The 14744-nt window shown below is 44.5% G+C and overlaps 1 protein-coding gene across 1 annotated transcript in view; it reads left to right on the forward strand.

Annotated features, from left to right (window-relative positions):
- LOC138774969 (PML-RARA-regulated adapter molecule 1-like) overlaps positions 1-12817 on the forward strand; it is a 29371-nt gene extending 16554 nt beyond the window's left edge. The window contains exons 4-6 of the mRNA XM_069955740.1: positions 5688-5721; positions 11290-11324; positions 12030-12817. Coding sequence (XP_069811841.1) covers positions 5688-5721; positions 11290-11324; positions 12030-12058 — 98 coding nt within the window. The 3' untranslated portion in view covers positions 12059-12817. The remainder of the gene's footprint in view (positions 1-5687; positions 5722-11289; positions 11325-12029) is intronic.
- The last annotated feature ends 1927 nt before the right edge of the window (positions 12818-14744 follow it).

Below are 14744 nucleotides of genomic sequence, written 5' to 3' on the forward strand. Positions count from 1 at the left end.
TAGTTATGGGGGTACCTCTGGGGCATTATTAGTTCATGGGGGCCACCTCTGGGGGCATTATTAGTTCATGGGGGCACCTCTGGGGGCATTATTAGTTCATGGGGGCACCTCTGGGGGCATTATTAGCTCATGGGGGCACAGCAGGGAATCCTACATACAGGGGGCACAGCAGGGGATCCTACATACAGGGGCATCCCACACAGCGCAGTTACTATGGGAGCCTACAGGGGGGAAAAAGGAAAGGAAGCTGCTAGAAATGTGCGGAGCCTAAATTGTTTGTCTCGCAGGTTCTGAAAAGATGAAACATATCTGGAAGGAATCATAATGGAGGTCTGGGCCGGATGGAGAGGAAAAGGAAAAGTGACGCCTCAGATCAAAGAAGACGTCACCTGTGAGTCACTGTATGACACTTTTCTTATTTTGTAGAACATCATTTAGTAGGGGTGCCCCGAGGTGACATCTACTACATTATCTGTACTCAGAGATATCACTGTGTTATCTGTGGTGTTACATAGGACTGCAGGTGACATCTACATTATCTGTACTCAGAGATATCACTGTGTTATCTGTGCTGTTACATAGGACTGCAGGTGACATCTGCTACATGATCTAATCTCAGAGATATCACTGTGTTATCTGTGCTGTTACATAGGACTGCAGGAGAAATCTACTACATTATCTGTACTCAGAGATACCACTGTGTTATGTGGTGTTACATAGGACTGCAGGTGATATCAGGTGATTTCTCCAGGTTGCAGAAGTTCAAACTTCATCGTGCCCTGGTGTGCTGGTGTCTGTATACATGTGTGCTGGTGTCTGTATGTGTGTATACATGTGTGCTGGTGTCTGTATACATGTGTGCTGGTGTCTGTGTGTGAGATCAATTCTAGAGAACTGGCTCATATATCCCATTTTCCCCCGTGGCTTAAAATGTAACCTCTGTTAAACAGTTATAAAATTGTAGAACCTAAATGTGAACAAGGTGCAATTCAAATAGACACTTACTTGTATAGCTGTCTCTTGTGCTCTGTATGCAGTGCATTATATTCACCCTTGCAACGTACAATTTATAGCGTGTCTACAAGCCCAGCGGGGCTCATTATGATGGAGACTAAAACTTATACAAGAGTGGGGTAGGGGTTCCCCTGTATTCAGAATGCTGTTGAGTGCTAGGCAATGCCCCGTTTGGGGTTATTGAATTTTGAGGGTCTATGCAGAGCAGGGACACCTCTGCTGCACAAACAGGATCTCCTAGAAAGCGTTCTCACCGCCATGTATTTGCTATCACTGGCTTGGGTGAGCTAAACTAGTCTGCCTGGGGGGGGGGGGGGGTGATTTGTATATGCTCACTAACATGGAACAGCCTCATTATATTAGCCTTATCAACATATTCTATGTTAGTGAGCATACCGGGGGGGGGGGGGGGGATATTGGTGAACATATACAAATCAAACAGCCCCCCAGACCCTCGAAATTCAATAACCCCAAACGGGGCATTGCCTAGTACTCAACAGCATTCTGAATACAGGGGAACCCCTACCCCACTCTTGTATAAGTTTTAGTCTCCATCATAATGAGCCCCGCTGGGCTTGTAGACACGCTATAAGTTGTACGTTGCAAGGGTGAATATAATGCACTGCATACAGAGCACAAGAGACAGCTATACAAGTAAGTGTCTGTATGGTGACATTTAAATTGCACCTTGTTCACATTTAGTTTCTACAATTTTATAACTGTATAACAGAGGTTACATTTTAAGCAACTGGGGAAAATGGGGTATATGAGCCAGTTCTCTAGAATTGATCGGAACCAAATTATACCTCCCAGCAAGGCGTGGGGCGAACACACTATTTTTTTTTTTTATTAATGTGGGGGGCCCAGACACTTTGGTTGTATGGGGCCCCGAAATTCCTGATGGCGGCCCTGTCCCTGGCTCATTTGCATTGTCTATAACTACTACGGTGTGAATGACATCAACTGCCTGCTTCACGTCATGGAAACTGCATTGAGAAACACCATCGCTGAGGGGAGCGGTGCTACAGTCTACATGTTAACCTGAGCCCGGAGAGGGACGAAATGGTGGTGGAGCAGGAGTTAGGGCTCAAAATCTAAATTGACCCACACAAAAATAGGTCGAAACATACAAACTCTTGACAGATGTTGCCCTTGGTGGGATTTAAACCCAGGACCCCAGTGCTGCAAGGCTAGGGTGCAAACTAGAGATGAGCGAATCTGATGAATTCCGATTCGCCTCGAAATGGGCATTAAATCCTCTTGTAACGATTCACTTCGCAAATTCGCCAGACATGGCGGCCGCACCTGTTAGTCTACAGAACCGTCTTTTGGCAGGAGCAAGGGATTATCCATAATCCCTTGCGCCAGTCCAATCAGCTGCAAACCCCACTGTGATATCAGCAACCCCCTCACCCTCTATATATAAGGTGGTTTGCTTCTTGGAGGCGGCTGGTCGGCTGTGTATAGTGGACAGTAGGTTGCAGCAGGCAGTTAAAGCAGGGAGAGAAATACAGAGAGATAGGAGCAGAGAGGAGGGTGTATTGTGGGTTGTTTTCTATGGGAGCAGTGAAGCCATTGTCCATCATACCAAGTAACTGGGTGACTGTTGTTCATTATACCAAGTCACTGGGTGCTGGATGTGCATCATAGGAAGTATCAGTGAACACAGGGTCCATCTTAATAACTTGCTAGGTGCTCATTTGCCAATGTCCACTGCTGTCCTGGGAGAAAATTGGATATTACACCGCTTATCCACCACCGTCCACTACTGTCCATGGCAGAAATTGAATTATTGACATTTTTAAAAAATTTACATTTTCCAATTTGGACTCTGTCACAGCAACAGCTGTTGAAAAATTGCTACTCTGTAATAATCTTACTATTGTAGCTACTATAGTTTGCCTTTTTTAATAAAAATTCTTTGTATTTGATTTGCGAACATTCGCAAATTCACACAAATATTTGTGAACGTGAAATGAATTTCTGTGCGATTCGCTCATCTCTAGTGCTAACCACTGAGCCAACATCAGTCAGCAATCAGCTCCCGGACACTTGCCTGTGTCTCTTTAAGAGAAGTCCCCATAAAAATATTTGCCACCATAAGTATTTATATATTTTTTAAAGGTCAGGTAATGTTCTCCCTTTATACTTCCAAAAACACAATAATCCACTAGGAAATACACATAGTCAATTTGCATACTTTTAAAGAACCCTATTTAATGCCCATGGTGTAGACCAATTAAACCATTTGCAACACAAGCCACATTATCCACAGCAGCTCTATGCATTAACATAGGCACCATGAAACCCATACCCCAAAAACAGTAATATCCAGGCACAAATACCCATGGCTATGTTTCTCAAAGAGGACATTTCCTTTCTTGCTACCATAGCCGTGGGGTGTTTAGTCACTGGCACTTGTGACAAGGAATAGTAACATTCAAGTCCCATTTTTACAGAAACGCATGGTGACTGGCTGATAAATGTTATGGGAGTTTTTACAATATCACGAGGATAGTTAGATGTCACAAAATGGTTCAACAAAGGATACTTATTGTGTGAGTTTTTAATGGCTCTCATGGTTTCTTGAGTGGCATAAGATTATAGAAATGTTTCATCCTGGGTTATATATCATGGAGGATGATGTCCTCTAACTGTGATAGAACAACCTTTTAAAGCTACTACCAGCAGCAATTTGTGCTGAAAAGCTGGATACATTTCGTGTGCATTCACACTTGGATGGTTGAGGGAGCTAAATAAATTAACTGTGAGCCAAATAAATAATTTATAGTGCCAGTACTGGGACCTCAATAGATGGTACAGGTTGAATGTTTTTTAGTATTTTTGTCAAGACAGTACAGTAAACATTTACATGAACCAACTATCCAGTAATCTGACAAAGCAGGAACTCCACTGAGCAGAAACACCCCATGGCGTCTGCTCATGTTAGTTTACAGTACTGTCTTCAGGAACTTTATTGAGGGTGTTTGTACATGGATTTTCACACAGAAGCGGCCAGATTAAACTGTAATAATTTCCACATAGTGGGAGGAGGGTAGAGTTGGCTGAATTCCTGACTAGAGTGACCGAGGCCTTTTTTTATGATTGCCATTAGAGATGAGTGCAAATGGAGCATGATGGGGTCCGATCATGTGGCATTTGATTACCAGTTGGAAGCAGCCCTAGGGAGTCCTGCAAAACATGGATACAGCCATAAGCCATACATGTTACATCCTGACAGCCATAGGCCATATTCCAGGACTCCCTAGGGCTGCGTTCATCTTGTAGAACAATTGTAGAACTGCATTCAACAATGTAGAACAATTGGACCCCAACATGTTAGAGTACCCATATATCTAATTGCTATTTATTGTGCCAGCTACACAGTTAAATGACTGGTATCAGAGCAATCTTCAATGTCAGACAGAAAGCACCTGACCCCAGATGTACAGACGTCATTATCATTAAAGGAAAACTATCAGCAGGTTCGTGCAGAGGTGGCAGCAAAGAGCACCGTGTCAGTCTAGAGCAGGGGTACTCAACAACTTTTAGTGAAGGTCCACTTACCGGGGTCTATAGTCAGGTGAAGGTCCCAGCTGAACATCAGTAGGAAACCTGTTTTGTTACTTTTCACAAATGTTGTTCACCTATTTACATACAGAATTGCTGCTTATTAGTGGGAAAACTGACATTTTTTCTCTCTCACCAGCCCTTTGAAATTAGGTACAAAGCGGGTGACTGCCCTGGTAGTATATAGCCCCCCTGTGCACTCCCCCCCAGTAGTATATAGCCCCCCTGTGCACTCTCCCCTGTAGTATATAGCCCCACTGTGCGCTCTCCCCCTCCCATATAGCCCCCCTGTGCGCTCCTCTCCCCCTCCCATATAGCCCCCCTGTGCGCTCTCCCCCTGTAGTGTATATAGCCCCCTGTGTGCTCTCCCCCTCCCATATAGTCCCTCTGTGTGCTCTCCCCTGTAGTATCTCCTGTTGGACCGGCCCCCGGCTGATACGCGCTCTCTGGGGATGTCCCAGGGATTCCCTCAGCAGAGCTCGCACCAGTGACCTCAAGGTACGCCGCCGGCCTGCTCTACCGGAAGTACAGGCCAGCGTCGTACACTGAGGTCACTGGTGCGCGCTCTGCTAGGGAATTCCCGGGACGTCCCCAGAGAGCGCGTATCAGCCGGGGGCCAGGAGGCAGTGCGGTGGGGAGCGGGACGCATGGGGGCTGCCGGATCCGGGCGGTTGGGAGGTCTGACCGGGGGTCCGGACAGCTGGCCTCCACGGTCCGGGTTCGGACCGCGGTCCGCCAGTTGAGGACCCCTGGTCTACAGAGACACTGCACACCACTTCCTGCAGGGCATACAGCAGTGGATAAATACTGGAAGACTGGAGATTTTTAAGTAGAAGTAAATTACTATTTGATTTGAAATAAAAAAAAAAAAAATCTTTGCCGAAGTTCCCCTTTAACAGTTCTATTTCTGAAAAACACTCTTTCTTTACCACATTTTCCCACCCTTTTACAGTAATGATGAACCAGTTTAGCAGCTTTCTCCTCTTAATGGCCAGTAATTATTCAGGGCTTCTCCATGATCTGAGCTTGTCTTCTCTTTATATACCTAGCATATAAGATAACCTGTATGCTTACTAATTCTTATGTATTTTTTCCTTTTTCAGATGGTTATGTTAAGAGGAGATATGTTTTACAGCTGTAAGTACAGATTCCATAAAGATAAAGGGGGACTGGTATACTAAAATAAGCCCCACCCCTCTGCCCCACATCAGCACAAGCCTCTCATGCCTGACCAGGAGGAAGCCATGCCTTTGTTGTCTCACTCCCTGCCCACCCATCAGGCAGAAATGTTTCAGTGTTTCAGCTAACAGTGGGTCTCAATGGATACAGAATAATGCATTATCATCTGACTGCGTCTCTGAATCCATGGAGAGCCGACCTTCTGGATAAGCAGAGAATCTCTCCGCTGATCCAGAAGGTTCGGTGGTGACAGGTATACTTTAAACCAAATGGGGAGGATATGTCTTATTATATGTGTATGTCATTATTATAAGTATATGTACATGCCAATGTAAATGCCAATCAGCCGCTGAGGCAGGACATCACTGCAGCTGCTGAGCGCCAATAGTCAAGACAGATTGAATACCAGAGCAGAAAGTATGATTTCCCGCCCCTTTCCCCCCACCCCCAATGCCAGTGTGAAGGAGCTCTGAGGAAGGAGTCTCCCAGGAGTAGAAGGAAAGCAAGCTTACCTCTGCTCTGTCTCCTCCATTCTTAGCGCTAAGCCACAAACAGAGTCTAGAGCTCAGCAAGTTCTAGCAACTTGACACTAAGGTCTCAATTTATATGAGAGACAGCCACATTGGAGACACTTTTACCTCTGAATCCAATCTAGTACCTGTTACCCCCGCAACTAGCAAGTTACCCTCATCCTGTTCCCGTTGCTAAGGACAAGCCTAGATCACATATATGTTGATTGCAGCGGATCAGGATAAAGGCTGATTCCCATCATATAAAATATAGTATATACCTGTAGGGATCAAAATAAAGGGGGATTCCCATCATGTATAATATAGTATATACCTGTAAGGATCAGAATAAAGGGGGATTCCCTTCATATATAATATAGTATATACCTGTTTGGATCAGGATAAAGAGGGATTCTCATAATACATTGTATACCTGTAGGGTATCAGGATAAATGGGGATTCCCATCATATATAATACAGTATATACCTGTAGGGCTCGTCATGTTATATATTTTTGCACAAACAATCATTTACCAAATTTGTCTCCTTTTCCTGATATACTGCTTTTTCCCTCTCTGTTGGTAGCTCGTTGTCTAGGTTACCAACCACCACTCTGCTCTAAAAGCAGTGGTCTGGCTGGTGTATGTATAGATACAGTATATAGCGGGTAGAGGCAGGTGCAGGGTGTGCAGCAGATCGGGTAGAGACAGGAGCAGACTTTGCAGCAGAGCGGGTAGAGGCAGGTGCAGAGTGTGCAGCAGAGTGGGTAGAGGCAGGTGCAGAGTGTGCAGCAGAGTGGGTAGAGGCAGTTGCAGAGCGTGCAGCAGAGCAGGTAGAGGCAGGTGCATAGCGGGTAGAGACAGATGCAGGGTGTGTAGCAGGCCGGGTATAGGCAGGAGCAGTGCATGCAGCAGAGTGGGTATAGACAGGTACAGGGTGCACAGCAGAGCAGAGACAGGTGCAGATTGCTGAGGCACTTTGTGTCTGCAATAAGTATGCAGTGTAAACAGCCAGGGGTGGTTTAAACCATAAGCGACCTCCCTCTTGTAGAGCAAGGAGATTAGTTGCTAGAGGAGAGCTGCAGGCAGGTTAGTGTGGGTTTGTTTTGTAAATTACACATTAGGGGATGCTTACATAGTCAGGAGTTGCCTAACTTGATGGCAGGGGGTCCCAACATTATAGGGAGTGGGGTTTACAGCAGAGGGATGTTGAGTCCCAACGAAATTACAACGAACCAAGTGCCAGGGGGATTACCTTCAGGGGATGCCTACTGGGGAGGAGGGGCTAACTACCGGGGTGAGGGGGATTACCCTAAAGGGATGCCAGCATGGGGAAAACTACCTAGTGGGGGAAAACCTACAGGGTGGTGACTATCTACCAAGAAGGCTACCTAACTACCTACAGGTTGACAGAGGGACCTAACTACTATATAAAAGACACAGAGGAGGCCTAGAGCACAGAAAGGTGCTGTCTTCTATATGGTGGCACAGAGGGGGCTTATCCACTATATGAGAGTACAAATGGGGGGGGGGGTTATTACTATGTGAAGGTATAGAGGGGGGCTAAATACTATTTGAGGGCCCAAATTAAGCCCAAATATTGCACAGGAGCACAAAATACATAAGACTTCGCTACAGTATGGAGCAACACAGATGGGGAGTTTGTATAGAAGTGAGGATGGTACTGAAAGTGGGGTTAATAATAATCTGGGGCCTGATTGGTCTGTAATATGCTGTGGGCCTGATATTGGGGTCTATTATATGCTGGGGGGCTGTATCTGGGGTATATAATATGCTAGAGGTCTGCTACTGTGGTGTGTAATATGCTGGAGACCTGATGCTGAAGTATATAATATTCTGGGGCCTGATATTGGGGTCTAAAATGTGCTGGGTGGCTGAATCTGGGGTATATGCTAGAGTGTAGTGGATGGCCCAAGCAAGAGAAGTTTGATCCCGTGAATCACAGTGGAGTGCTGGCATGCAACATTGGGACGTAGTTCAGATTGGAGCTGAGCTGGAACGAGGAATGGATTGAGATCAAAATTGCTAGAAGATTGTTAGGAAGTGGTGGATAGCCAGGGAGCACAGATGTGGATGTTGACTGTCAAACAACAACTGAGGTGAGGAGGTGGAGACTATGGGGGAGATTTATGAAAGGGTGTAATTATACACCTGGTGTAAATTGCCTAGAGCAACCAATCACAGCTCCTCTTATATTTTACCAGAGCTGAAAGCTGAGCTGTGATTGGTTGCTGTGGGCATTTTACACCAGGTGTATATTTACACCCTTTAATAATTCTCCCCTATATATACCCTCAGAATAACCTGCTAGAAGACCCAGGCGCATTCCTGCCACTAGAGGGAGACTAATTTTCCAACAGGGCAGCTCAGAACAAGAGAAGCTGCCAGAAGCTGAGAGAAAGGGAGATGATCGCTAAGCAGTGCTACCCAGAGCAGTTAGGGGGTAACAGACATGTGCCGTTGCTGATACTGGGGTGTTTAATTAGCTGGAGGTCTAAAACTAGGGTCTGTAATATGCTGGAGGACTGATACTGGGGTGTGTAATATACTGGGGTGTGTAGTATGCTGGGGGCCTGATACTGAGGTGTGCAGTATGCTGGGGGCCTGATACTGGAGTGTGAAATATGCTGGAGGTCTGATACTGGGATGTGTAATATGCTGAGACCTTATACCGGGATGTGTAATATGCTGGTGGCCTGGGGTGTGTAATTTTCTGGGGCCTGATAATGGGGTGTGTAATATAAGAAGGGGGGGTTAATATTGGGGTGTGCTGGGTGTTTCATTTTGTAAGGCAAAAAATTGAAATGTTATATTTTTACAGACTTTGCTTATATGCCAGAGGATTGGATAATATTTAGAGGTTGCACACTTTGAAAAAAAAAAATATAATATATATATATATATATATATATATTATATATATATATATATATATATATATATACTGCATATGTGTATATATATATATATATATATATATATATATATATATATATATATATATATACACATATATTCATCTATATACATTTTGTCAGCCCCATATATGTTCGCTTTTGGCACAAGGCAATTGTAAGTTGATGGGCCCCATAGAATGATCTGGATATGCTTTAGCTTCTGAGCACTTACCCAGATGCAGACTTAAAAAAAAGTGCTCACACAGCTGCTAAGAGACACCTTTGGTATCTGACAGAAACAAACAAACATAGGATTAGCTTTTTTGAGAGTCTGTAAAGGAAATTATCATTATTAATTTAGAAATCAAACCTGCAAAGAGGGTAACAACCTATTTTGAAGGAGAAGACCTGAGCCATTTTGTTACTAATAAAACAATGACGTTCTTTTAATTGTTTGGAATCCACAATGTGATGGAATACTGCAGTGATTCTCTAAAAAAACCATGTGATCACGGTTTAGGTGGTCAATGATACTGCAGAAAGAGGAATTGTTCTGATAAAAAAGTTCAATAAACCGGTTAGGAAACAAACAACAAAAACAATTCTTGTTGAGGGTAGTCCAGCATCACAGAAAAGTTGTCAGCAGACAAACAAAATAAGGGATTGCTTTATTCAAAGCTGATTAATATAACACTTATTAATCTAACTGTCTAGCTTAATATTATTTTAAGTTTGTGATTTTTAGTTTTCCCAATAAAAATAATTAACCTTGAAAAATCATGTATTTTGCCCTTACAAAACTTATCAAATTGTGCAACCTCTAATATTATCCAATCTTCTTGAAATTTGGCATATATAACTTTTTCACCACTGAGACTCAGGGCATATTCCATTGCCAAGTCATATGATATTTACATCTTTGGAAAAATGAAACACCCCAATACTGGGGGTCTGATACTGGGATGTGTACAGGGGCGTAACTAGAAATGGCTGGGGCCGCATAGCAAACTTTTGATTGGGCCCCCCCCCTCCCCCCCTCGATCGACCACTACGCCATCAACACACTCAGCTCTACACAGGTTCTGTACACCATATAAATTACAGTACAGTTATATCAGGTGACTTACAGGTGACGTCTATTCTGATAAGAGTTGTTTCCTTTTCATCATCTTCTGCATCCTTCCTGGGCCATTAGAACGTCTCCGAGCCACGAAACCACAGAATCTGCCAGACAAACATATTAGACTCCTCACTCTGTCACCATCCTCATCTCTCTACACACTGCACATCTGTATTGGCCTCCTCTTCTCCCGGGGGGGGGTCCTGCGGATTCGGAGCAGCACAGGTGACGGGCTCAGCGTCTGCCGGGGAAAGTACTTCTGGCGCACGGAGCGCGCCCGCATCAGTCTAACAAGCGCTCCTGTGCCGGAAGTACAGGCCAGGGGCGGACGCTGAGCTCACTAGTACCTGTGCTCCCGGCTGGCAATATGGTGGTGGCAAGGGGGGTAGCACAGGTACCAGGGAGCTCAGCGTCCGCCCCCCGGCCTGTACTTCCGGCACAGGAGCGCTTGTTAGTGCCGGAAGTACTTTCCCCGGAAGACGCTGAGCCACACTGCGCCCGGAACCCCTGGGACACTCCCGGACCCCAAACAGCTGCAGCACCCGGGAGGCCTGCTCAGCCGCCGGGTGCTGCAGGCTATGTAAGCTCCCCTGATGCGGCAGGGCCCCGTAGCAGCCGCTACGGCTGCTACGGCGGTAGTTCCGCCAGTGGATGTGTAATTTGCTCCCTCTCTATTGTCTTAACTGTAAGGTCCATACAATGAGGACAATATAGTGAGAATTCTGGGGAAAAAAAAACACTGCTGACCAGCCACACCCCTGCAAAACGCACCCACAGTAGGCCCCACACCCACAAGAAGCCAAAGTGTCCCTGGAAAAAAAATGTCAAATGTTGGCAACTATGAGCGTATGTTATCACCTGATGGAAGAGGAATGGATAGAAATAGTTTGATGACTGACACATAAGAGATAAAAAAGCACAGATACAGTATATCATATCCACATTATCTTCTTATAACAATTCTATTTTTATATTTGCAGTGAAAAAGAAATCTATGATGATGTTGGGATCTCAGGTATGTCTTCTGGTATCATAAGAGTGGATCCCACAATCAGCTACAGTGAGCAGGGTTCTGTTCAATGAGTCTGGTTACTGCAGTTCCCACTGAAGTCAATGAGCCATGAAAACCCCATAAATAATTGATTTAAAGTGAAACCTGTTAGCTCCAATTCATGTTTCAAACGATAGAGACACATGACACCTTTCTCATATCTGTCTGCGCTTCCATACCACCCATGTATCCACTGCAGTGAATCCCTAACTTCTGCCAGCATCGTGCCTGTGCGATATGTCATCATATTAATCCTGAGACGGTTACCATACTTTTTGTATGTACTAGAACTGTGTGTTTGTCTGTATGTAGCAGGGCTGTTTGTGTATGGTGATTTAGCAGAGGTCTGTGTCTGTATATTGATGTAGTAGCACTGCGTGTGTCTGTAGGTATATTTACATAGCAGAGCTAGGTGAGTATGATGTAGCAGAGCTAGGAAGGTGTATTGTACATGCTGCAGAGCAGTGTACTGTATGTGTGGGTATAAGGTACCGTTATGGTGAAAGTTTAAGTGGACCCATTATAAATCTCCAGGGACTGTCTGCTGCTCGTTTATTGTGTGACAGATTCTGTGGATCTATGTATTATTTAACGTGAAGAAATCTGCTATGTGAAATAGTTCTTTATTATTGCATGCATTAACTGTTGTGTGCTGCTCATTTATTACAGGTTCTGGAATTATACAACAAAGAAGATAAAATTGGGTGTAATTTTTTTTGTTTTGTTTTTACTATTTATTTAATTTGATTTTTGTTTAATTTGTCATATTGGCAGCCTGCACCAAAAATGGTTTGCATTCTTCTTAACTTAAGTTTTTGATGTAAATGTAAACTGCAAAAGACTTCAAGGAAACATGGAGACTGGAAGTGTGTGTGGACATTAACAACAGCAGGATGTTATAGAGAAGGAGATGGGGATCTCCAAAATGTATGTAGGCTTGATTGGCCATGTGGCATCAGACAAATGCCAGATGGGCTGGTTCCCTCTGTGGCCGGTCCTGTCTGCCTCCTGGGCCGGGATCTCCCCCTACTTGTAGGGGGAAGGAGTAGCTGGGCCAGGAGGAATACAGGATTGGCTCTTGGAGGGCCAGTGTTGGACTGTCCAGTGCTCCAAGGCCATCCGTCAAATCCAGGACAACCTGTCCCAGATTCCCTCAGCAATTGATGAGCCAGAGCTGAGTTTCAGTCCCATCAGGCCCTGCCTTTCTGTGATAAGAATCAGGATTTCTATATAAAAAGAAAATCTGGACAGGACTCCTAGGAAAGGCAGTGACAGAATTCCTTATCCACTCCCATCCATACACTGGGAAGCTGTCAATCATTAGATGCCGGGTATACAAGGCTCTCACTTCTTTTCTAGGAGTCCCATCTGGATTTACTTTACGTTTTACTCAAAAATCATGGAGCCCAACATTGTTCTCTGTCATTTGCTGCCGTGAGGTTGTATGTACTGATCCCCTTCAGGTGATTTTTTACATTGATATATCAGCTATATGTTGGGGGTATATGCCAGGATACCATCAAAAAGATATTCCAATAACTGTGGTTAGCCATAGGATTGTTAGACGGATGTTATTTTGTACCCAATAACAGCCAGTGTTGGGTGTCGTGGCCTCATGCTGGTTTACTTTTTATTGAAAGACGCAACTGTGCAGCCCTGCAAAAAATGTATGATGACATATGTAGACTATGTTTGCTCTGTTTAACCCTATAGCTATGTTGCATTGTCTCTGTATACCCTTTTAAAGGTAAAAACTACCCATGGCATATAGTTGAAATGTGATATGAATAGCCCCCACTGATAGCAGATTCCCCCTAAATAAAGCTTCCATACATCATCATGGCATTATAGTAAAGGGTTGGTCTATCTCAGCAATTAATCTTTTTTAGCTTTATATTTTTTTTAAGCTAAAAGGTTACACAGATTTGTTATTTAAAAAATCTCCAGTCTTTCCGCACTTATCAGCTGTTGTATGTCCTGCAGGAAGTGGTCTATTCTTTCTAGTCTGACACAGCGCTCTCTGCTGCCACCTCTGTCCATGTCAGAAACCGTCTAGAGCTGGAGCAGTTTTCTATGGGGATTTGCTCCTGCTCTGGACAGTTTCTGACATGGACAGAGGGAACTGTAAGACTGGAAGAATACACCACTTCCTGCAGGATATACAGCAGCTGATAAGTACTGGAAGACTGAAGATTTTTAAAGGGGTAGTGCAGCGCAAAGCTTTTTTTGTGCACCACATGACAAAGTTATATAATTTGTCATGTGGTGCTTTTACCTGTCTTGTCATTCTTCCTCGTCATGCCCCGACCGAAAGTGCAATAGTTGTACATTTTTGTCCAGCGTGTCGGCACATAGGCCCTGCGTCAATTTTGGGACAACGCGTCATAATATGACGTTTAAGGGGCTGGCCGGGACGTCCGCCCCCTAATCAGCCCACCTTTAGGCATGTGACTGCCTCACAGCCTATTGTAAGCCTTCGGGAGGACATATGCTGATGCAGACTGTCTCTATTCGGGACCATTATTTCTTTTTCCCTCAGAAAGTGGCTTCTGCACATTCACCCTGTCATTGTGGATTACTCAGGTTAGCTTACACACTGACAGGGGGAGTGCGCAGAATCCGTGTGTCTAGGGAGCATGACAGGCTTGCTGGCTTAAGGGGTGGGTATTGCAGGGGAGAGTGTCCAGTATGAGAGGGGCGGAATAGGAGATGAGGTAGGCGGAATACAGATGAGATGGGCTGGTAGAGGGGCTGGGAAGATGACGTGGATGCGCACTGCACCATGGGAAATCTGCTGCATGCGCCGGGCAGGAAGTGAGGGACTTTTGAAAAGAGACACAAGTACAGGTTGGACAGTGGTATCGGTGGGACTTGGCTCCCGGTAGTGCGGCAGAGGCATGGTAGGACAAGGACATATCAGCACATTTGAGTGTTTTTAACATTTAGTGAGCACCGCACTACTCCTTTAAATAAAAGTAAATTACAAATCTATATAGCTTTCTGACACCAGTTGATTTGAAAGAAAAAAAAATTAATGCCAGAGTTCCCCTTTAAATTATCACTTATCTTCATAGGTGCTCATGCACCACTGCACCATTCATATGGGGAGAGGACCCTTGTTCTCTAGATCAATGGGATTTCTAGCAGTCAGATGCCTACTGATTAGATACTTAAAACAATTATCCTGAACATTAGAAAATCATTAATGTGCTATAAAAAGTCAATATATGCATAAATAAAGATTTCAATACCTTGATGTGTTTTAGTGCTTTCTTTCATCTCCACATTACGTCGGCTCACATACTGGTCGGGGGGACGGTAAGTTGTTCTCTAGCAGCCTTTCTGCTTCTTATCCTAGCAGTCTGCATCCTCATCTAGCAATCT

Source organism: Dendropsophus ebraccatus, unplaced genomic scaffold (assembly GCF_027789765.1).
Source record: "Dendropsophus ebraccatus isolate aDenEbr1 unplaced genomic scaffold, aDenEbr1.pat pat_scaffold_1170_ctg1, whole genome shotgun sequence".
Taxonomy (NCBI): domain Eukaryota; kingdom Metazoa; phylum Chordata; class Amphibia; order Anura; family Hylidae; genus Dendropsophus; species Dendropsophus ebraccatus.